The sequence below is a fragment of the Erithacus rubecula genome (genome assembly GCF_903797595.1).
Source record: "Erithacus rubecula genome assembly, contig: scaffold_110_arrow_ctg1, whole genome shotgun sequence".
In the NCBI taxonomy this organism is placed as follows: Eukaryota; Metazoa; Chordata; class Aves; order Passeriformes; family Muscicapidae; genus Erithacus; species Erithacus rubecula.
In genome coordinates this window covers 221,589-243,543 of record NW_027636301.1, presented here as the reverse complement: position 1 = coordinate 243,543, position 21,955 = coordinate 221,589, and the positions used below count along the sequence as shown (strand labels likewise).

At 49.8% G+C, this 21,955-nt stretch overlaps 2 protein-coding genes across 2 annotated transcripts in view; one reads left to right on the top strand and one right to left on the bottom strand.

The window, feature by feature from the left end:
- LOC306815242 (olfactory receptor 14J1-like) overlaps nucleotides 1–21,653 on the top strand; it is a gene marked incomplete at its 3' end in the record, with an annotated part of 246,743 nt that extends 225,090 nt beyond the window's left edge. The window contains exon 2 of the mRNA XM_079331840.1: nucleotides 20,698–21,653. Within this exon, the coding sequence (XP_079187966.1) occupies nucleotides 20,721–21,653 (933 nt within the window). The 5' untranslated portion in view covers nucleotides 20,698–20,720. The remainder of the gene's footprint in view (nucleotides 1–20,697) is intronic.
- LOC306815241 (olfactory receptor 14J1-like) lies at nucleotides 1,468–2,409 on the bottom strand (the record flags this gene model as incomplete). The annotated part of the gene is made up of 1 exon (XM_079331839.1): nucleotides 1,468–2,409. The coding sequence occupies one exon, from the start codon at nucleotides 2,407–2,409 to the stop codon at nucleotides 1,468–1,470; it is 942 nt and encodes a 313-aa protein (XP_079187965.1).
- Nucleotides 21,654–21,955: the final 302 nt, after the last annotated feature.

The following is a 21,955-nucleotide window of genomic DNA, read 5'->3' as shown; positions in this document are numbered from 1 at the left end:
GCCTCTCCAGCCCCTCCTCACTGCCCAGAAAAGGGACCCCCACACCCAGACACACCAACCCAGATATGCCCCCCTGGCCTGTGGTGCCTGTGGCAAAGGAGCAGCATGAGGCACTGCAGGAGCCTGCAGATGATTCCTGAAGCACTTGTAGGATGATCCTGCTCCCCAGGGGAGGTTCCCATAGTGCCTACTCAGGAACTGAAATGGAGAGTGGGACCAGAGAGGGAAGGATAAACAGGGATGGGCTTTTTGTCCATGAGGGAACAGCGGTGGGCAGTAATAAGAAATCTGGAACTGGGGTATTAAGAGAGCAATTGTGAAGTAAAGGAAATGCTCATGGCAGTTTGAGGGTGGCTGCCAGGCAGCCCTGACTCTGAGCAACAACATCTGCAGTGGGACAGGAAACTCACAGCTCATGGGAACAAACTTTCTTTCAGACTTCAGAGGCCATGACAAACCTGAGTGGTGTCCCTCCCATCCCCCAGCCCTTGCTGGCCCCAGGGGCTAATGACATTTGTGCTCACTCAGCTCCATCTCCGCACAGCAGCACCATGGGGGTGCTGACGCCTGCTCTGTGCAGTGCAAACAGGGGCTCCTGAGCCAGTGCTGCCGTGTCTGTGCCTGCAAGGAGGCAGCACCTGTGTGAGCTGGGGGAGAGGCCAGGGCTGCAGAGGGGGGATGTTGTTGGCAGGTGCATGAGGACACTCTGGGACGCTGCCCTGGGGTGTCCAGCGCAGTGGGGATGGATCAGCCCCTGCTCTGCTGCTCCTTGCCAGGAGTCTTCCCCCTTGCAGAGACCTTGCAGAGCACCAGCCATGCTGTTTGCCCCCAGCCTGCCCACGGCCAGCCTGGGGCTGCTCACGGGGGTTTTCTTTGCTCAGCATTGGCCTGGCCAATGTTGTGGAGAGAGCCTGTCCAAGGAGCCTGGAGCCCCCAGGCCTGCCCTGAGGTGTCAGCGCTGCCCCAGCAGTGTCCATGGACTGTCCCTGCTGCAGCCCTGGCACTGCCACCCCCAGGGCTGTGCCCAGCCCCAAGAGCACTCAGGCCCTGCAGCAACACGAGGGGCAGGAGGGCAGTGGGGCAGTGGCACGGGAGCAGCACTGGCAACAACAAGTGCTGCTGCTGCTGGGCACAGCTGCTGTGCCAGCACTGATCTGCCCCAGCTCTGCACACAGATATTGCTGCTGCAGCTCCAGATGAGGGAACAAAAGGGACATCCCTGGAGAAAACTTTGCTGGGAGATCATTTTTTTCCTTTAAAACCACTTGTAGCACAAGCCCTCATTGATACAGTCTGTGGCCACAGGGAAAGTGGACAGAAACAAAGAGAAACTGCACAAAAAACTAGGTTTCTTTATGGAAAATAGTAGACAAGTAGAACAAAAAAAAATTAGGTCCAAAACCAAAACAACAAGTACTATGGAAAATTTCTTTTATTACAAGTGATTTGCATAAATTTGCCAGCAGTTCAATGTTCCTGAAATCTTTCAGTCATTAGTGTCCACAGTGCAGCCTTGAGCTCCTGGTTCCTCAGGCTGTAGATGAGGGGATTCAGGGCTGGAGGCACCACTGAGTACAGAACTGACAGTGCCAAATCCAAGGATGGGGAAGAGATGGAGGGGAGTTTCAGGTAGGCCAATGTGCCAGTGCTGAGGAACAGGGAGACCACGGCCAGGTGAGGGAGGCAGGTGGAAAAGGCTTTGTGCCGTCCCTGCTCAGAGGGGATCCTCAGCACAGCCCTGAAGATCTGCACATAGGAGAAAACAATGAACACAAAACAGGCAAAAGCTAAACAAACACTAACTGCAAAAAGCCCAAGTTCCCTGAGATAGAATTTGGAGCAGGAGAGCTTGAGGATCTGGGGGATTTCACAGAAGAACCCCCCCAATGCATTGCCCTGGCACAGAGGTAGGGAAAATGTATTGGCTGTGTGCAGCAGAGCATTGAGAAAGGCACTGGCCCAGGCAGCTGCTGCCATGTGGGCACAAGCTCTGCTGCCCAGGAGGGTCCCGTAGTGCAGGGGTTTGCAGATGGAGAAGTAGCGGTCATAGCACATGATGGTCAGGAGAGAATACTCTGCTGACATGAAGAAAAGAAAGAAGAACACCTGAGCAACACATCCTGAGTAGGAGATGTTCCTGGTGTCCCAGAGTGAATTGTGCATGGCTTTGGGCACAGTGGTGCAGATGGTGCCCAGGTCAGTGAGGGCCAGGTTGAGCAAGAAGAAGAACATGGGGGTGTGCAGGTGGTGGCTGCAGGGTACGGTGCTGATGATGAGGCCGTTGGCCAGGAGGGCAGCCAGGGAGATGCCCAGGAAGAGGCAGAAGTGCAGGAGCTGCAGCTGCCGCGTGTCTGCCAGTGGCAGCAGGAGGAAGTGGCTGATGGAGCTGCTGTTGGACATTTCTGCCATATAGGCATGGTGGACTGCTGAGAGAAGACATTGACAAGATGGAAAAGATTTTCTTGAGTCAATCCTGTGCAATTATAATACGAATCCTCTCAAAACAACTTATCTTCCTGTGGAGGAACTTCAGGTTTTTTTGTTTTGTTTTGTTTTTTTTTAATATCCATTTTGCACTGCTGAGTTACTGCCTCTTCTTTGGCATTGCTCTCAGTTTGAACACTGGGAGTCTAGAGAGAAAACAGGGCTCCTGTGCCCCATTGCAGTCAGACCTGCTGGTCCCACACAGTTGACCTGTGCTCATTACACCCCCCACTATTTCACAGTGATCAAAATTTTACAGTGTGCTGGAAAAACAGAGTGGATTCTTTGAAGGCTCCATTTTCAAAGTCAGTCTTCCTAAACCCTTCTCTCTTTCCCTGTGCAACTGGACTTAGAAGGATATCCAGGGCTGTTCTGGCTCTTTGCTGCCTGGAGTTGTGCCTATTAGGAGCTGTTTCTCCGTATCCAAGGCCTGATATCCCTGTATCCCTCTACCCCTGCCAGAGCCCAGCCCAGCCCTTGGGGCCCAGTTGTGCCCTGCACACCCCTCCCAGCACAGGGCACTGCACAGGGGGATCTCCCTGTCAGCAGGGCCTTAAGGGCAGCTCAGACAAACTGAGATGTAGCAAGCCAAGGTGCTGCTGCTGCTGTTTGTAAACAGAGGAGGGTGAGGAGGCACTTTGTGAGGGAGATCTGAGGCAGATCTGCTGATCTCTAGTGGGACAGTGCAGGAGTCTCAGTGACACAGACCCACCTGACAACCCCTTTCCCTTGCCTTGAGGAGAAAGCTGAGAGCAGCCCTGGCCATGCAGCACCATTTCCACAGCAGGAGGAATCTGCCCTGATGGGGGTGGCTCCTTCCACCTCCAACTTCTCCCCACAGTCCATAGGGAGCTGCCAGACAGGCTGAAAGCTGTCCCTGGCAGGTGGCACATGCCCTGGGTTGGCCAAGAGCCCTGAGGGCTGCAGGAGCTGCTCTGCAGGACAGCCCTGGGCAGCCCTGGCTCCAGACCCAGCTTCACCCCTGCAGCCATCCCTGGCAGCAGGAACCATCCTGCCCTGTCCCTCTGACAGTGCCCAGGGCAGCCCTGCTCTGCAGCACCTCCTCCTCCTCCTGTGCCTCAGAGAAACTGGGAGAGTCCTCCTGACACATCCCCCAGGCTGTGGGCTGTGCTGGCTCCAGGAGATCCCTCCAGGAGCACAGGGGACATTGCCCTGCACTCACAGACTCACCATGTTGAGCGCTGTGAAGATGTTTCCCCAAGTGAAGTCTCAGCTCAATGTCTTCCCAGTCCTGATTGCCTTAACCCTGTCTATGCCTGGCTCCTGTTCCCTCAGTGCCTGCAGGCAGTGCCCTCAGACCTGCTGGGCTGGGAGAGGAGCTGCTCCTCAGCAGAAATGCCTTTTTGAAGCTTTTCCTGGTTTAGCCTGGGAGCAGCCTCTGTGCCAGAAGACCAGCCCAGCTCAGCAGCACAGACACAGCACAAGGATTTTAATGACCCTCACAGGGATTTGGTGCTGTTTACATCAGATTAAGTCCCTCAGTGTATTAAAGAAACTTCTCAAGACTTCAAAGTTTAATTGGAACACCAAATTTTCCTGAAGTTTTAATGGATTCTGCTGAGGGATATGTCTGTGAAATTTGATCAAACTTTGCTATTTTTCAGTGCCCCCATACACTACTAACTAACAGGCTAAAGGACCAGCCTTAGAAATCTCCTTGCTTTGTCTAGTACTCATTACCTCCTCATTCTTGTCTTACCCTGTTTCCACCCAAATCTCTCTCCACACAGCCTCACAGTCCTTTCCCAAGCTTTCTCCCACACACATGCCTGAGTTGCAGGCATTGAATGTTATTTCCCACAAACAAACTTTAGGATCTTAGGTTCAAAATCAGCTTGGTTAGGATGTCTCTATTTACACTGAGGGCATAGACCTTGTCGTCTCTCAGAGGAACAATAACAACATTTTTCACAAATCTTGCACTGTAACAGTAACCATGCAGAGTGCCAACATCTAGAAGCCCCAAAAGCCTCATAACACCCACAAAAGCAAGCTATTCCTCTTCTCTCTTGAATGTCCAGACCCTCTTCAGCAGGCTTTTCCCAGTCCAAAGCTACCAACCTCCCTGCTCAAGTTCGATATATTCCATCCAGTTAAAATTTAGTGAAAACACAGGGAAAAATTACCAGTTTGCTGCAATTGTAACTTTTGTCACAAGGTGGCAATATTACTCTAAAATACACAAAGACCAGTGGTGGCAGGGAACCGGTTAATCCCAAACACCGAGAGTTACAGGGAATGCCGTCCCCCTTAAACCGGAATTACCCACACACAGCTCGAATCCAAAAGTCAAAATCACTGCAGGGAAGGGTATCTCTTTATTAAGGGAGAAAGCATCCCCCTCTTGTCAACACAGCACACAGTATACAGCAATTTTAGCGATCTCCCAATCAGTTTGTTCTTCTCCAGCCATTTCAGTTGCCCAAAATGAAAACACAGATTCAAGCTCCTGCTCGCTTCTTCCTAAGTACCTCTCACCAATCGCACAGTCATTCACAGAGGCAGGACCCAATCAAAATAATGATTAAAACAGCAGCAATAAACAAGGATTTGCCCAGTTCACCAAAAGAACTGCTGGTGGATCTCCCTGACAGAACAAACCCTTTCTGTGGCCACTGCACCCTCCCGATGATTGCAAGCAAAACTGCCCAGGCTTGCCCTGAGCACAGAACGTCTTCTGCATCTTGTCAGCTTCCTTTTAGCCATGTGTAGGCCTGACAGGCATACACATAATTTTAAACATACAATTTTGTCTGCAGTCCAGCAGCATGTCTTGTCTGTCCCCATGATGAGCAGCTGGGGACCGGAGGTCCTTCCCGGAAGGTCCCAGAGACATCCATAGCCCAGGCTGCTCTTGCAGCCAAAAAGAGTTTCTCATGGCAAACTTGACAACTGATAGAGAAAAAAGGACTCTCCAGCCAGTTTAAGTTAGAAAGTAGTATATTTATTACAATGCTTGGCAAGCCGAGGAGAAAGGTCTCACAAGGATGTGCAAAATACCCAGGGCTCTTGCCTTATTTTTTCCATCAAAATCTTACATATTCATTTAGTTACCCAATATGCCTATAGATATGAATTACCTAACACCCCATACCCTCATTTTATATAAAAATTAGCTCAAAGTTCTTTTGCACAGTCCTTTCACAGTTCTTTCCTTCAAATGGGTCAGTGGGTGTTTGAAATGGGTCAGAGGTCTCCTAATGATGAAGTCAGAGAGCTTTCCTTGCCTTCAGCTTTTCACCTTGGTCTTGTTCCTAGGTTCTTGGGCCCTTTGACCGTAATTCAAGTTCCCAGCCTGGTTCTGGCTGGTTGTAGGGTCCAGGTGCAGTTATGGTTTCTTCACTTCAACAATATTCCAACTGCCCAACTTGACACAACAAAGCCAAGCAAGTGATTTATTTTCTTATCTCTACTGGCTCAGCCACTGATTATTAACTTTCTACATTGCTTGTACTCTGATCATTATATGTACAGCTTCTATTCCTCAGTGTTGGGGGTTGAGTGTTTTTCTGTTACTGTGTCAATTGAAAGAATTTTTCCCATTATCATGCCAATGGAGCTGGCCGGGCTACACCCAGGGTCTCTGATGGGTCCAGACAAAGGGGTGGGTGGGGACAGCCCCGGAGGGGCCTCTGGGGCTTCCGGGAGGGCACTCCGGTTTCCGGCGAGCCGGGAGGAGGACGCGCGGGATCGTTCAGCCACGCGTCCGAGCACAGCAGAGCCAGACCCTCTGCGACCACCTGCCCTGCATCTGCCCCGTTCCAGCCTCCTGCCTCTGCGGACACAGCTGATCACCCGGACACACACGGTGAGCAAGGAGCCGCCTCTGCAGCCCGTTCCCGCCCGGGACCGTCGTGGCCGCTGCTGCCCCTCCCCCCTCCTTCCTGCTCTCGTTTCCCGCTTGCCTTTTTGGCAGATCCGGGCTCTGGACTAAGCACAGAGACATCATGCTTGCATCTAAAGGGACTGACACCAAGTTACCTATTTCGTTCTGTTAGCAATTTTAACTGTTATTGTTTTCTGTTTGTGTAGTTAGATATATTAGTAAAAGAGCTGTTATTCCCACCCCCCTTATCTCTGCCTCAGAGTCCTTGATTCAAACATTCATAATACTTGGGGGAGGGGAGTGGAACCAAAGTCTCTATTCCAAAGGGAAACTTCTGCCCTTACTGGCAGACACCTGTCCTTTCAAACTAGGACACTCAGCTAAGCTCTTAACCCTTTGATTTTTGCATCAGAAAGATGATGTTATGATAGATACAAACACAATCAAGGTGTTGAATCAGGATGCTCTGCCTGGAGTGCGGTGAAAACGGCTTGAAAAATGCCCTGTTTGCAAAGCTTTCAGGGGTGGATGGAGAAATGTAAGCCATGCTGCTTTTGAATGTTGAGGAAATGCTGAAACCAGCCTGACTCATTTAAACTCTTCCTGTCCTTGCTAGGATGAGGAGCCCCTCAGCCTTCCCTGCTCCAGGCTGGACAAGCCCAGCTCCCTCAGCATCTCCTCACAGCCAAAAGGCTCCAGCCCCATCCTGGAGGCCCTTCCCTCACCCTGCTCCAGCTGCCAGACATCTTTGCTGCCCTGGGGAACCCAAACCAGGCCCCAGCGACCTGGATGATCCCCATCCTTGATGTCCTGGACACACAGCCCCGGCCCCTTGTCCCCGTGTCAGGCTCTGGGGTTGATTTGTGAAACATCCTTGGTGGAAGCTGTGGCCCAGGTGGAACTGGGGGAATCCAGGGGAACGGGGGACCCTGCGGGCATGAACAGCATTGGACTTGTCTGGGTAAACTGTGAGGGGGGCTGAGGCATAGTGGTCAGCCAGGGTCACCTCCTGCAGGCTGAATGGAAGCACTGCAGGTCAGGAACAGCCACTCTGTGTCTGGAATACTCAGCAGATGCTCAGCTCAGGCAGCTCCTGCAGCCCCAGGGCCAGCCCCGCTGCCCAGCACAGCATCAGAGTTGGCCCCAGGGCTCCTCAGGCAGCTGCTGCTGCCCCAGGGACAGGGCAGCCTCTTTCCAGGGCTCCTCTGCACCCCAGGGGCTCCTGCTCTGCTCCTGGCACATGCCAGCTACCCACAGAGCCTGTGCCAGGGAACACGTCTGTGCTGGCCTGAGCAGCCACTGCTGCAGCCCCTGCCCTGCTCCCAGAGCCTGAGCTGGGGCTGCTGCTCTGCAGAGCATGGGGGCTGTGCTGCCCGGGGCCCTGGGCTGCCTCTGCTGGGCTCTTCTGCTCAGCCTGGGACACAGAGGCAGCTGATGGTGCTCCCTGCACTGACCCCCTCCCACACAGGCTCTGCTGGGGCTGTGGAGGGGCTCAGAGGAGCCTGCCTTGTTCCAGGGCTGCCAGATGGCCTTGGGTCTGCCCTGCATCCTCCTGGGGAAGGTGCCTGAGGCTCAGAGCACTCAGTGCCAGACTCCTTTCCTTGTGCCTGCTTTGTCCCTGGGGCTCAGAGCACTCAGTGCCAGACTCCTTTCCCTGTGCCTGCTTTGTCCCTGGGGCTCAGAGCACTCAGTGCCAGACTCCTTTCCCTGTGCCTGCTGTGTCCCTGAGGCTCAGGGTACTCAGTGCCCAGACTCCTCTCCCTGTGCCTGCTGTGTCCCTGGGGCTGCAGAGCTCTCCTGGTCAAAGCAGACATTCAGTCCTTGATCTCAGGGTGACCCAATGTGGGCAGGCCTGTGCCCAGTGAGCTCCACTTCCTGCTGCTCCCCGGGTCACCCTGTGCCTGCAGGTCCCCTGTGCTCTCCTGGCAGCTCCCAAGGCCCTGCAGACAAACACTGCCCTGCCATCAGCCCTGGGACAAGCTGCAGAGCCCCAGCAAGGTTCAGCACAGACCATTCACCATCTGATGGGCACTGGCCACGAACAAGCCAAACTTGACCCAGACCTGAGTCCCTTGATGGCCACACTGGGACCCTGATCTCATCCTACTGAGCCCTAGGAGAACAGGGAACACAAGGAGCCTCTTCAGAGTCTGTTCTTTGGGCCTGTTCCTGAGAGTGACTCTGGAGGAGAACAAAGCCTTCCTGTCCTGCCCTCAGGAGATCCCTTTGCTGATGGAGCTGCTGTGCTGGAGCCCTACTGTGTCCCAGCAGTGCCCATGGCCTGTCCCTGCCTGTGCTCACAGCAGGGACACACAGCAGGACAGTGACCAAGCTGCCAGAGCACTGCAGCCGCACAGCCACAGAAGGGCTGGCAAGAAGAGGGTGGAGTTGGGAAGAGCAGATGTGGGAAGAGCCAGGGCCATTGTCCCTGGCTGTGCTGCTGTGCTGGGAGACTCTTCACCTCTGCCTCTGCTCACAGGCACTGCCCTTGCAGAGACAGAGAAGGGCTGGGGAAGCACCTGGGTCACACAGGGCAGAGCAGGACACCTTATTTTACCTCAATGCACAATGATCATGGCTCCTTACTGTCTATGCTGAACACAAGCACAGTAGATACAGATGTAGCAATACTGTGACTAAAGGCATCCCTTTATGGAAAATACTATGAAAAGTAAAAAAAAAAAAAAAAAAGGAAAAGTAGAACACACCAAATAGAGACATATGGAACTAAGTAGTCTGGGCAGTCTGTAATGAGTTCCATTCTGAATGCTATGCAGAAACAAACAGGCACTTGATTGTTTCTGGAAACACAGAGTGGTCATATTCCTCAGGGCATCTCAAGCTCCTGATTCCTCAGGCTGTAGATAAAGGTGTTATAAACAAGATTAAGCCGAATTAAATATAATTAGAATAAGCGATAATTTATTTTGCGACTGAAATACAGTCCTTCTTACCCATGATCAAAAAGGGACAGCACTGAGCCCGGGATCGGCGCCGGGTGAGCACACTCTGATCCAACCTCTATGGCATCGGATCCCCCAGTGGTCACAAAGCCACCTAGGTCAGTCCAGTTTTTAAACAGTTTTTCATAGCCTAGAGCAGAGATCTTTCTTTTTGTTGTTGCACATATTCATGCAGTCTTTCTCTGCATGGGGCTGGACAAAACCATGTCTGGGACATGATGAATTTGGTGAATGCAGATCTCGGTTTATGGGAAGCCAGCATTCAGATGTAGCTTTCCTGATGGCTCTGCTTATTTTAATCATCAATAATTGACGGGTGCTCATCGCTTGGGTGTTTCCTGGACAGTTTCTAAAAGCACTATCTTTGAAAAAGTAATTGTTTGGCTTTTGACTGGGAATTACCACCAGCTGGGAATAATCTCAGAAACCCACAACGGTGGGGACTAATAAGGGTAATTCCTTGCTTTTTGTGTGGGTGGATAATTTTTCATTGTGGACCAGGGTGACAACCAAGTTGAGTCCTTCTCCTCTGTAGAGGGTGCAACAAGAGATGGTATTGTATATCTAATAAAAGGAGACCTATGTGCCCCAGGAGTGCCCTGGAATTCCTGAGATCCTATAATTGAGATGTAACACGTGATCAGTTTGAGATAATGAGTCCAGTCTGTGGGTAAGGTTTAAAGCAGGAGAATTTGGATATTTTTGAAAAAGACTGGGGATAGTGCCAGCTTGGTAAAATGAATTATAAGGCTCTCATTGCAGTTTAACTCTTTGTATTTGAGATACAAGGGGGTATTTATGGTATTTCTGCCTGGTCAAATAGGAGAAGGAAGTAGCCAGCTGTTTGAGCTATTGAAGAAGGGGAATTTTGAATAACTTAGAGGAGACAGCAGAAAGAATCAGGACTGCGTGTGCTCAGTATTTTCGGAGGGGTTGTCGTTGGGTTGGTCAGGGGGGTGTGGTCAATGGAATATGTCATTGGGGTGGTCAGTGGGTGTGGTCAGTGAGGTGTTGGCACTGGTTAGTAGGATATGGGTGTGGTCAATGAGTGTGTGTAGTGGTTATGGTCAGTGGGTCTGTCTTTGGAGGTATGGTCATTTGGGTGCTGAGTGGGATGTGGTCAGTGGGTAAGGTCATCAGATGAGATCAGAGGGTGACCAGTGAGTCACCTGTTCATATTTCTGTTCCATCATTCCTGCTCTGATGAGGATGGGTCCTCAGCCACTAGGAGGATGCTGATGAATTTTAATACTCCAGAGGCCTCTTCTTTCTTGAGCTCTTCAGTTCCAGAATTCAGTGACAAAGGCTCATAAACATTTGTTTAAAACACCCTTAAGAAAAGCTCCTGCGGATAACTATATTTTTCAAATCTTTGGTAGTTAATTGGATAGATTTCAAAAATGTATTTCAAGTGAATATACTATATTGAAAACAATGCCAAGAGAAGTGATTTCTCCTGGTTCTTTTCCTGTTTATAGAAGGATATCAGAACTGTCCAACTGATATTGACCCCCAGCACCTTCTAATGCCATCTAAATAGATACTAAAATCAAGTCCCTTCATGATGGTCAATCAATCACACTTTGTCTCCATCCCCATCCCCTCCTCACCATTTCCCTGGTCCAACCCCTCAGACTCCTGTGGACCAGGAGCAGTGCAACCAGCAGGCTCAGAGCAGTGATTCTTCCCCTGTGCTCAGCAGTGATTGGGCAGAATCTCAAGTGCTGTGTCCAGTTCTGGGCCCCTGTCCCAGTCTGGGGTTCCTCCTCTGCCCCGAGATCACCCCAGAGGGACACGAAGGTGGTTCAAAACCTGGTTTTCCCCGAAGCCGCCGAAGAGAGACTGCCGGAGACAGTTTTCTCTTTTTCCAAGGACAGTTTATTGTTTCTTATCTCTGGGACATTTTGCCTGGCCAGCAGCAGTCTGCTCAGCCTGGCATCCATGGTGGAATCTGCCTGGTCAAGGCAGGGCTTATCTTATATAGGTAGTACTACGTATTACATGTTTACAAAATTTTACCAATACAATACAATTTTATTAAATGGTCCAGCCCTGACCCCAACCAATCCAAGAGGCCAACGTGTCACCCAACATGGATGACATGGAGAAGAGGAGGAAAAGGTGTCCACCCCCCAAATTCTCCATCTTGGCCACGTGTCCCTTATCATAAACATTTAAGAAAACCTATTTATCTACGTTCTAACATTCTAATTTACACTCTACTCATCATTATTTTCTGTGCCTCTTCTCTCAATGTGGGCAGATTCACCCAAGGAGCCAAATACAGCCCCTGGAGCTCATGGGCAGCACTCTGAGGGGTCTCTGAGGGGTCTGCCAGGGGGGGTTTTGCACCTCCAAAGGAGCCAGGGAAAAACCCTGGACTCCCACAGGCCCCCAATTTAGGAAGGACATGGAGGAGATGGAGCATGTCCAGAGAAGGGCTACAAGGCCGGTGAGGGATCTGGAACACAAGTCCTGTGAGGAGAAGCTGAGGGAGTTGGGGATGTTTATCCTGGAGGAGACTCAGAGGAGATCTCATCACCATCTACAACTCCCTGACAGGAAAGTGCAGCCAGGTGGAGTTGGGCTCTTTCCCCAGGGAACAGTGACAGGACAAGAGGACACTGCCATAAAGCTGCCCCAAAGAAGGTTTAGGCAGGACATTAATAAATATTCTTCACAAAGAAGGTGATTGGGCATTTGAATGGGCTTCCCAGGGAGGTGGATGAGTCACTGTCCCAGGAAGAGTTTCAGCATAGACTGGATGTGACACTGAGTCCCATGGTCTGGGTGACAGGGTGGCATTAGTTAGTTGGTTAGTTAGTTAGAAGTTTAAGATGTATCATTACAAGTTTGTGAAGTGTTATATGATTGGTTGAAAAATGCACATGGCAACAAAGCTGTTGGAAGCAAAGCAATTTATGATTGGTGATAAAAGACCTTAGCAAAGTTCATAGAAATATATGATTGGCTAAAAAACTATTGTAAGGTATTGTAACTAAGAATGAAATGGTTTCCGATATTATGGCATTCGGTGTAACACCTTTAACGTCTCACCCTTCTATGAGACTGGTGCAATAAAGCAATAAACTATCTTGCATAATGTCTCTGAGTTGTTCATCTTTTGTTATAATGATGTTCTAACAGGCATATTTTGGATATCAAGCCTTTCAATTGAAATCAATAGGGATTCAAAGATACCAGGTCTACCCGAAAGAAATCAATAGGGATTTAGAGACACCAGGTCTACCCTGTTTAAGTCTCAGAGGATTTAGGGACACCCAGCCTATCCATTAAATTCAACAGAACTTTTGTGGAACTTTGGTGCTAAAATGGGGCAATTCGGGAAAAATGTGGGGGAAATGTTGGGCTCAATTCCAGGAATTTCCCTTCCAGGATCATGATGCTGATTCTATGGAAGTCCTGTATGAATTCCTGGAAGCCAATTCCCAATCCCTGATCCCACACCTGTGACCTGTGCTGGAGCTGTGCCTCTAGGTAAACCTAAAAATCTCCATTATCAGTCCAAATTCTGGGAATTCTGAAGCCAAAACCGAGATTTTTAGCAACAAAATTTTTAGGGCACTGAGTTTAGACATTGAAGTCAATGGGAATTTAGGGACACCAGGTCCACCTAGTCAAAGCAATGAGGATTTTTGAGACACCAGTTCTGGGGGCCCTAGGGGTTTTGGGTGATCCAGTTATCCAAGAGGTACGCAGGTGTATCCAGGTGATTTTTGGGGATGTCCAGGTGATGTTTGGAGTACCCAAGTGTCCCAGCTCTCCTGGATGGACTGGGAAAAGATAATGGCCACTGTTGCATCCTTTCAGTCAACATGGGCACAGATGACCCTCCGTGGTGGGGAGGCTGTCGGGGGGCACTCGAACATTCAGGGTTACACCAAAACTCCAGGCAAGGGCCCCAGACATGAGAGGGAGCCCTGAGTTGCCTCAGGAGATGATGCAGTGCAGATAGACCCAGGTGCTTTGGTCTGTGTGGTCATTGCAGATGGGATTCTGCACTGGCTCCAGCTCAGACGTGGGCAAAGAGGGCGCCCCGAAATCTCAGGGGAGTAGCGGGGTCATCCAAATTTATGCACAGAAAAACTTTATAACCCACAAAGTAAGATATAGGCATGTATTTTTTTCATCACTGAGGTTCATGGGGGATAGCTCCTCCAAAAACATGCACACCTTTGGTGACCTGCACCTCTCTTTTTATTCTCTACAAACTAGGATTGCACAGTGCACCTAATACATATTCATTTCCTAATCCACCCTGTCCCTGCTTCGTATTAAAATTACCTCCACGTCACTTTGTGACTTCACATTCCTCTTTGTTGTTTGTTCTAGTGGCTGTCTGGGATGAAGTAAGCAGTCTTCCTCTCAGTTTGAACTTTTAACCTCACCTTCTTTGCATCTTAGCCTTAGGTTCCTTTCCAGACTTTGATACCAGTTTTTGCTGGCTCAAGGGTCTAAGAAATCCCTGTTATCTGGAATGAGTCTCCTTCTTCCATCTTCCTTGCAAATTCTTGGCCCTCTATCTTATCTTGAAGCCTTGCTCTGTCCTCCTGTTCTTTCAAAGGCAGTGAATGTTAAGCACTCAGAGAATATTGCCAGTCACCTTCTAGTTAAAGCATCCTCCTGTATTTTTACCCTTAACTCATTAATTTTAATTTTTATTTTCCCCGTTTCAGTTTCACAATGGTTCCTTGGTTCTATGAGCCCCAGAGCTTCATCACTGACCCCTGGTTCCATAGGGGTCTGGAGTCACAATGGTCCCCCTGAATCCATGAGGCACAAGAATGTCACAATGGTCTCTGGCTCCATGAGGTTCCATGGTGTCTCCATGGTGTCTCCATGGTGTCCTTGGATCTGCTACTGTCCTTGTCACAATTGACCCATGGTTCCATGAGGTTCTGAGTGTCACCATGGTCACAGTCAGAGACTGGATGAGATCAATGCCCCAAACTCCTTGGGATGAGCTGTCAGTCAGTCACACAGTGGGCTGGTGCTGACCCAGGCTCTGATTGCCCAAGCAATCACAATATCCACTTGCAGGAGGCCCATAAGGGCCCAGAGGCTTAAAAAAACATGGAGCATATGCTCAGTCCAAGTCCCTGCCTGCTCCTGTGGTCTGTATCACACCAAAGGAAATGCTCCACACTCATCCCTGGAGCCCCAGCCCAGCTCCTGAGTGACTAAATGACCAAAAGTCCTACCTGGGAGAGGGACCTAGGAAGACCAAGGAGAATTTAAGGCAGACCACTAGACAAGCACACATCTTGATCCTACCTCCTCTTGGAATTTCTGTCTGAACAGTACTGGAATGCAAGAGTGTGCATCTCTGTATCTTTTTTGTCTTTCTCTCTGGTTTTCTAGTTCTTCTGTTTCTGTCCTCTTCCAAATTTTGAGTAACTTGGGAAAGGGGAATTACTAGACAGCGCCATCGGCTGCTGAGATCCTGCCTGCTTCCCCCTCCCCCCAGAGTGGCCAGACCGGCCCATGGCATAGCTGGAATGCTGCCCCTGATAAGTTTTTCCAAAAACTCCAGAGCCAAGGGGAAGGGAAGGCCATCAGCCTGTGAGTGCTGCCTCATAAGTTGACATGGTCCTCAAAAATAATTACGGTAAAACTGTAAGTCAAGAAAGGGATTTTTTACACAGTGATCAGATTTGAATTCTCCTGAAAGGCTAATTCACTGTGATACAGAGGACAGGAGAAAACTGTTTTCTTGTGGTAAAATCTCCATAGACTGATGAAAAGTTCTCCTCACCCAAGTAAATTGGTGAAAGGCTATTTATAGAGATGGTAAATTGACAGATCCATTTCTGTATGTTGCCAGTGTGAAAGAAAAGAAGAGAAAGAAAAGAAATGTTCTGAAAGATTTATTGAGATTTTGTTTTTCTTGTAGTTTCTAGTAATAAAGTTTTTTCTTTGTACCTTTAAAGTTTGAGCTACTTTTGTCTTCCTCCTTATCCCATCTCACAGCAGAAAATGAGCAAATAATTCTCGTGGGTGCACTGGCAATTTGGCCAATGTTAAATCCACAACAAACTTAATATTGAACTCTTCTTTCTTGACCTCTTCAGTTCAGGGATTCAGTGAGAAAAACTAAAATGTATTTGTTCAAAACACCCAAACAAGAAAAGCCTCTGGGGATAATTTAAGTTTTTAATTCTTCTGTGATTAATTAGACAGATTTCAGTAGTGTATTGAAAGTGAATAGGCTATATACTATATACTATATTGAAAACAATGCAGGGAGAAGCATTTTGTACTGATTTCTTTTCGTATTTAGTGATTGATACCAGCAATGTCCAATTGATATTGAACCTCTGAAACTTCTAATGAAATCTGAATAGATATGAAAATCAAGACCCTTCATGGATGACAATAAATAACACTTTATCTGCAACCTCTCCCTCTAATTCCCTCATCCAACACCTGGAACTACAATGAATCAGGAATGGTGTGGCCAGCAGGAACAGGACAGTGATTCTTCCCTTGTGTTCAGCACTAGTTGGGCAGCACCTCAAGTGCTGTGTCCACTTCTGGGCCCCCAACTTAGGAAGGACATGGAGATGCTGGAGTGTGTCCAGAGAAGAGCAACAAGGCTGGTGAGGGGTCTGGAACACAAGTCCTGTGAGGATCAGCTGAGGGAGTAGGGGATGATTACCCTGGAGGAAGCTCAGGTGAGACCTCATCACTCTCTGCAACTCCCTGACAGGAGGGTGCAACCAGGTGGAGGTCAGGCTTTTTTTCCAGGGAACAGTCACATGACAAGAGGAAACAGCATTAAGCTACACGAGGGGAAAATTTAGGCTGGGCATTAGGAAATATTCTTCACTGAAAGGGTGATTGGGCATTGGAATGGGCTGCCCAGGGAAGAGGGTGAGTCACCATCCTTGGAAGTGTTTCAGCATAGACTGGATGTGCCATGGTCTGGGTGAAAAGCTGGTGTTGGATTACAGGTTGAACTTGATGCTCTCAAAGTACTTTTCCAGCCTTGTGAAACCGTGCAGAGCATTGTGACAGAGCAGGACCTCATGTAATGATGGGGCCACTGTGACACTACAGGGCCCCATGGAACCAAGGGTCCAGTGCTGCTCCTCATAGACTCAGGGAATGAAGGAAACATGTTTGAAACTCTAGTGCCCCTTGCGACCAAGAGGCCATTGTGACACTGTGGGAGCAAGAAGAGCATTGCTGCACTGCGAGACCTCATGGAACCAAGGATCCACTGTGGCACTGCAGGGCTCTGGGGAACCAAAATGCCTTTGTGACTCTGTGGGGCCCAGGGTTCCAAGGGACTTTGGGACATCAAGGGGTCCCATGGAACCAAAGGGGCATTGTGACAAAGGGAGGACTCATGGAACCATAGAGACCATTGTGACATTCTAGGGTCTCATAAGACTGTGGTGACACAATGCTGGGTGTGAGTGTGGGTCTTCTGGAGAGTAGAAGGGCTCTGCAGAGGGACGTGGACAGGCTGGATCCAGGGCCCAAATCCAAAGATGAGGTTGAATAAGTCAACGTGCTGGGTCCTGCACCTTGGACACAACAACCCCTGCAGTGCTACAGGCTGGAGACAGACTGGCTGGACAGCAGCCAGGCAGAAAGGCACTTGGGGGTACTGATGGAGAGCAGGTTGTACAGGAGTCAGCAGTGTGCCCAGCTGGCCAAGAAGGCCAATGTTTTCTGACCTGGATCAGGAATGGTGTGGCCAGCAGGGTGTGGTGGTGCAGGGCTGGAGGTACCATCGAGTACGGAACTGACACCACTAGATCCCGAGATGGGGAGGAGATGGAAGGGGCCTTCAGGTAGGCAAAAAACCCAGTCCTGGTAAACAGGAGACCACAGCAAGGTGACAGAGGCAGGTGGAAAAGGCTTGTGTCATCCCTGCTCAGAGGGGATTCTCAGCACAGCCCTGAAGATCTGCAAATAGGAGAAAATAATGAACAGAAAACAAGTGAGTGCTAAACAGACACTTAACAGCAAGAAGCCCAAGTTCCCTGAAGTTTGAGTGTGAGCAGGGAGAGCTTGAGGATCTGTGGGCTTTCACAGAAGAACTGGCTCAGGGCATTGACTGTGTGCAGCAGAGCAGTGAGAAAGCCACTGGCCAGGCAGCTGCTGCCATGTGGGCACAAGCTCTGCTGCCCAGGCGGGTCCCGTAGTGCAGGGGTTTGCAGATGGACACGTAGTGGTCATAGCACATGACGGTCAGTAGAAAATACTCTGCTGACATAAAGAAAACAAAAAAGAAAACCTGAGCAGCACATCCAGGATAGGAGATGATCCTGGTGTCCCAGAGTGAATTGTGCATGGCTTTGGGGACAGTGGTGCAGATGGTGCCCAGGTCGCTGAGGGCCAGGTCGAGCAGGAAGAAGAACATGGGCAGCCTTGGTCTGCTCAAGATTTTTTTGAGGGGATGTGTTGCACCACAGCCCTGCCCTGGGAGGGAAATTCCTCTCTTCTTGCATCCAGTCGGGACTATCCCAGCTGCACTTTGCATTCATACTTTCTTTCTTCGTTAGGCTGTTTTACACTATATCAAAAGTGTCTCTGAAACAGCTCTTTAAACACTCTGATGGCTCTCCTCCACTGTCCTCAGTCTCCACTCCACTGAGCACAGAGCTCCTTTGTCCCTGTATTGTGGTTGTGTGCCTGAAGCCTGCATACCTCACCTTAGGAGTTCTCTGGGCCCTCTCCAAAGTATTTACAATTGATAACATTGAGCTCATAATCTAAGAAAATCACCAGAGGAACAAGACCCGCCAGACTGCTCTGTTCTGGCTACTTTTGTCTGGGAGCAATCCTTGGACAGATAGAATCTGGGAGGCCAAATCACAGTTTTGGCCGCTGGCCCTGGATGAGAAAGACAGGTTTTTTCCATAGGAAGTAAGGAATAGAGACTCGGTGTTTCAGGGGCAGATGGGAGCTGACCACCAGAGCCAAAGACAGCCATATATGGTTGTCATGGCAGCCTTTCTCTGAGAGAAACCCTTGCATACAGGGAGTTTTTTAGGGGCAGTACCAATTTTGCCCATGGGCACCAGGAAAGACAGACAGTTCTTTTCTATAGGAAGGAAAACCCAAAGCACCAGTCCTCCAGTGGCTGATGAGAGGTAGACCTCGACATGCCAAATTCATCTTGACCCTTCTGGTGGTCCATGGGAGGCCAAACATTCCAGACCTTTTTCATGTTCCCTTGGTTCTGTGGGAACCCACAGCATCACAATGGTCTCCATCGTTCCATGGGGCTTGGCAGTGCCACAATGGTCTCCATGGATCCACGGTGCCCTGCAGGGTCACAGCAGTGCTTTGGCTGCACGAGGCCCTGTAATGCAGCAATGGCCTCTTGATTCCACAAAGCCCTGCTGCTTCACACCGGCCCCTTGGGACCATGCAGCCCAGAGTGCCACAGTGATGTCCTTGGTGCCAAAATGGCCTCCTGGATCCATGGTGCCATTAAGTTCCACAGCTTCTCTTGGTCACAATGGACTTTTGGTTCCAAGAGTTTTCATATTCTCAGCAACAGTTCTGCAGTGCCAACATGGACCCTTTGTGCCTCGAGGTTCTGTAGTATAACATAGTCACTGTGGTTCTGTGAGGTTCTGCAGTGTCACACTGGACTCCTTGGTTCTGTGAGGCCCAGCAGTGTCACAATTCACCCATGGCTGCAGGAGATTCCATAGTGTCACCATGGCCTCCTTGGATCTGCAGTATAACAATGGACCACTGGTTCCATGTGACCCCACTCTGTCAAAATGGATTTTTGGTTCCATGCAGCCCCATAGAACAGCCCCACAGTGTCAAAAGACTAATTTGTTCCTTGAGATTCCTTAGTGGAACAGTTGACTCCTTGGTGAAGCCCCGCTGTCACCAAATCTCCAAAGTATCAGACTAAAACTTCTTAAAACTAATCTGGTATTAAAGTGGGCATCACTTTTTTCCAGAGCTCAGGTCCAATGTGGGATAACTCCTAAGCTTACGTGGAGATGTCATTCTACACATCCAGGTTTGCTCAGCATCAGAGACACCTTTCCCTTGTTTGTCCCCTTCTGTCATCATTGCCACCAGTGTTCTACTCTCACTGGAACCTGGGGAAACTTTCTCAATCATATCCCCCAGTGGGACCCATTAAAACTTCAAGAAAGTTTGGACTTTAAACCTCACTTTGAGTTCTTGAGAAGTTTTTTGAGCATACTCTGAGGGACTGAGTCTGATGTAAACAGCACCAAAGCCCTGAGAGGGTCATTACACTACTTGTGCTGTGTCTGTGCTGCTCAGCTGAGCCAAGCTCCTGGCACAGAGGGAAATCCTGACAACCAGGAAGGGCTTCAAAAAGACATTTCTGCTGTCAAGCAGCTCCTCTCCCAGCCCAGCAGGGCTGAGGGCCACCCCAGGTACAGCACAGAGGCACAGAGAACTTCAATCAGTCAGGGAAGGAAAGGTGCTCAGAAGTGATTGGGGCAGAATCACTCCCAGCCCTTGACACAGGAAGCCTCTGGCTGCAGGACAATGCAGCTGCAGCTCCTGCAGTGATCTCCTAAAGCTGGAACATCCCAATGCCTATAGACTCTGTGAGTACATTCTCTGATTCTCTCTTGTCTAGAGCAGCCAGGGGTGCCCAGGGCTGTGCTGCAGAGCAGGGTCCTGCAGCCCAGGGAGCTGTGCTGGGGCAGGGACTCTGCTGCCAGCCAGGGAAAGCTCTCAGCCAGCCCTGGGAGCTGCTGACAGCACTGGGGGACAGGGTCTGGGTGGAAGGATACAGCTGGTAAGGCTTGGGAGTGTTCTCCTTGTGTGGTGAGGATGCTGCATTGTTCAGGGCTGCCCACAGCATGACATTTAAATCCAATGATTTCCAATGAGATTATACAGGAAGCACAGCCACGGAGTGGCTGCCTAAAAGGGAAAAGTCAGCTTTTTTAATCTACCGCTCTGGGTTTCCTAGATGCGAGATTTCACACTGATATTCCTCTCTCACTTCAGGATGATAAAAAACTAAGAAAATTCCTCAGATCTCAAAAATTAGGCAGTGACAAAAATCAGCACAGGACCCCTTAAATGCAGCATCTTCATTGCTTTTCCAGCCTCATCGGGGATGCTCTGATATTGCCATCAAAATTCTGCAGAGGCTGAGCTGAACCTGGGCAGTGCCCTGTGCTGGAGGGATCTGCAGGGCAAAGCTAAGCCCCCAGGGCTGGGCTGGGCTCTGGCAGCACTGGCACAGTCCAGCACTCGGCACAGGGAAGCAGCTGCTGTCAGGGACAGCTTTAGGTGGGACAGCTTTAGGCAAAACAGCCCTCGGCAGGCAGTGGGGTGAAAGTGCCACCAAAATGGGCTGTGTTATTTAAAGTCTTTCCAACCTGAACTATTCCATGGTTGCTTTTTTTACAGATGCCCAAGACAAGACACAGCAAATGTCCAACAGCAGCTCCATCAGCCACTTCCTCCTGCTGCCATTGGCAGACACGCGGCAGCTGCAGCTCCTGCACTTCTGCCTCTTCCTGGGCATCTCCCTGGCTGCCCTCCTGGCCAACGGCCTCATCATCAGTGCCGTAGCCTGCGGCCACCACCTGCACACCCCCATGTTCTTCTTCTTGCTCAACCTGGCCTTGACTGACCTGGGCTCCATCTGCACCACTGTGCCCAAAGTCATGCACAATTCCCTCTGGGACACCAGGAACATCTCCTACTCAGGATGTGCTGTACAGCTCTTTTTGTTTATCTTTTTCATTGGAACAGAGTATTCCCTCCTGATCATCATGGGCTATGACCGCTACGTGTCCATCTGCAAACCCCTGCACTACGGGACCCTGCTGGGCAGCAGAGCTTGTGCCCACATGGCAGCAGCTGCCTGGGTCAGTGGCTTTCTCAATGCTCTGCTGCACTCAGCCAATACATTTTCCCTGCCCCTGTGCCACGGCAATGTCCTGGGCCATTTCTTCTGTGAAATCCCACACATCCTCAAACTCTCCTGCTCACACTCCAAACTCAGGGAACTTGGGCTCACTGCTGTTAGTACCTGTTTAGCACTTGGATGTTTTATTTTCATTGTTTTCTCCTACGTGCAGATCATCAGAGCTGTGCTGAGGATTCCCTCTGAGCAGGGACGGCACAAAGCCTTTTCCACCTGCCTCCCTCACCTGGCTGTGGTCTCCATGTTTATCAGCACTGCTGCATTTGCTTATCTGAAACCCCCCTCCATCTCCTCCCCATCCCTGGATCTGGCCCTGTCAGTTCTGTACTCAGTGGTGCCTCCAGTCCTGAACCCCCTCATCTACAGCCTGAGGAATCAAGAGCTCAAGGCTTCAGTGTGGACACTGATGACTGGCTGCTTTCAGGAACATTAAACTTCTACTCAATTTCTGAAAACCACTTGTAATAAAAGTCATCTTTTATACTTCTTCTTGGTTTGGTTGTGGGGTTATTTTTGCTTTGTTTTAGTTTTATCACATTGTCCATTAAAAAAAGTCACTCTGTTCCATTGCTCATTATGTTTCTCCATCTTCCCTGTGGCCACAAAATGTGTCAATAAAGGGTTGCAGTCTTCGTGGCATTAAACACAGTGAAGGATTTCTCTCCCAGCAAAGTTTTCTCCAGAGATGCCCCTTTTGTTTCCTTCCCTGGAGCTGCAGCAACACTGTCTGTGTGC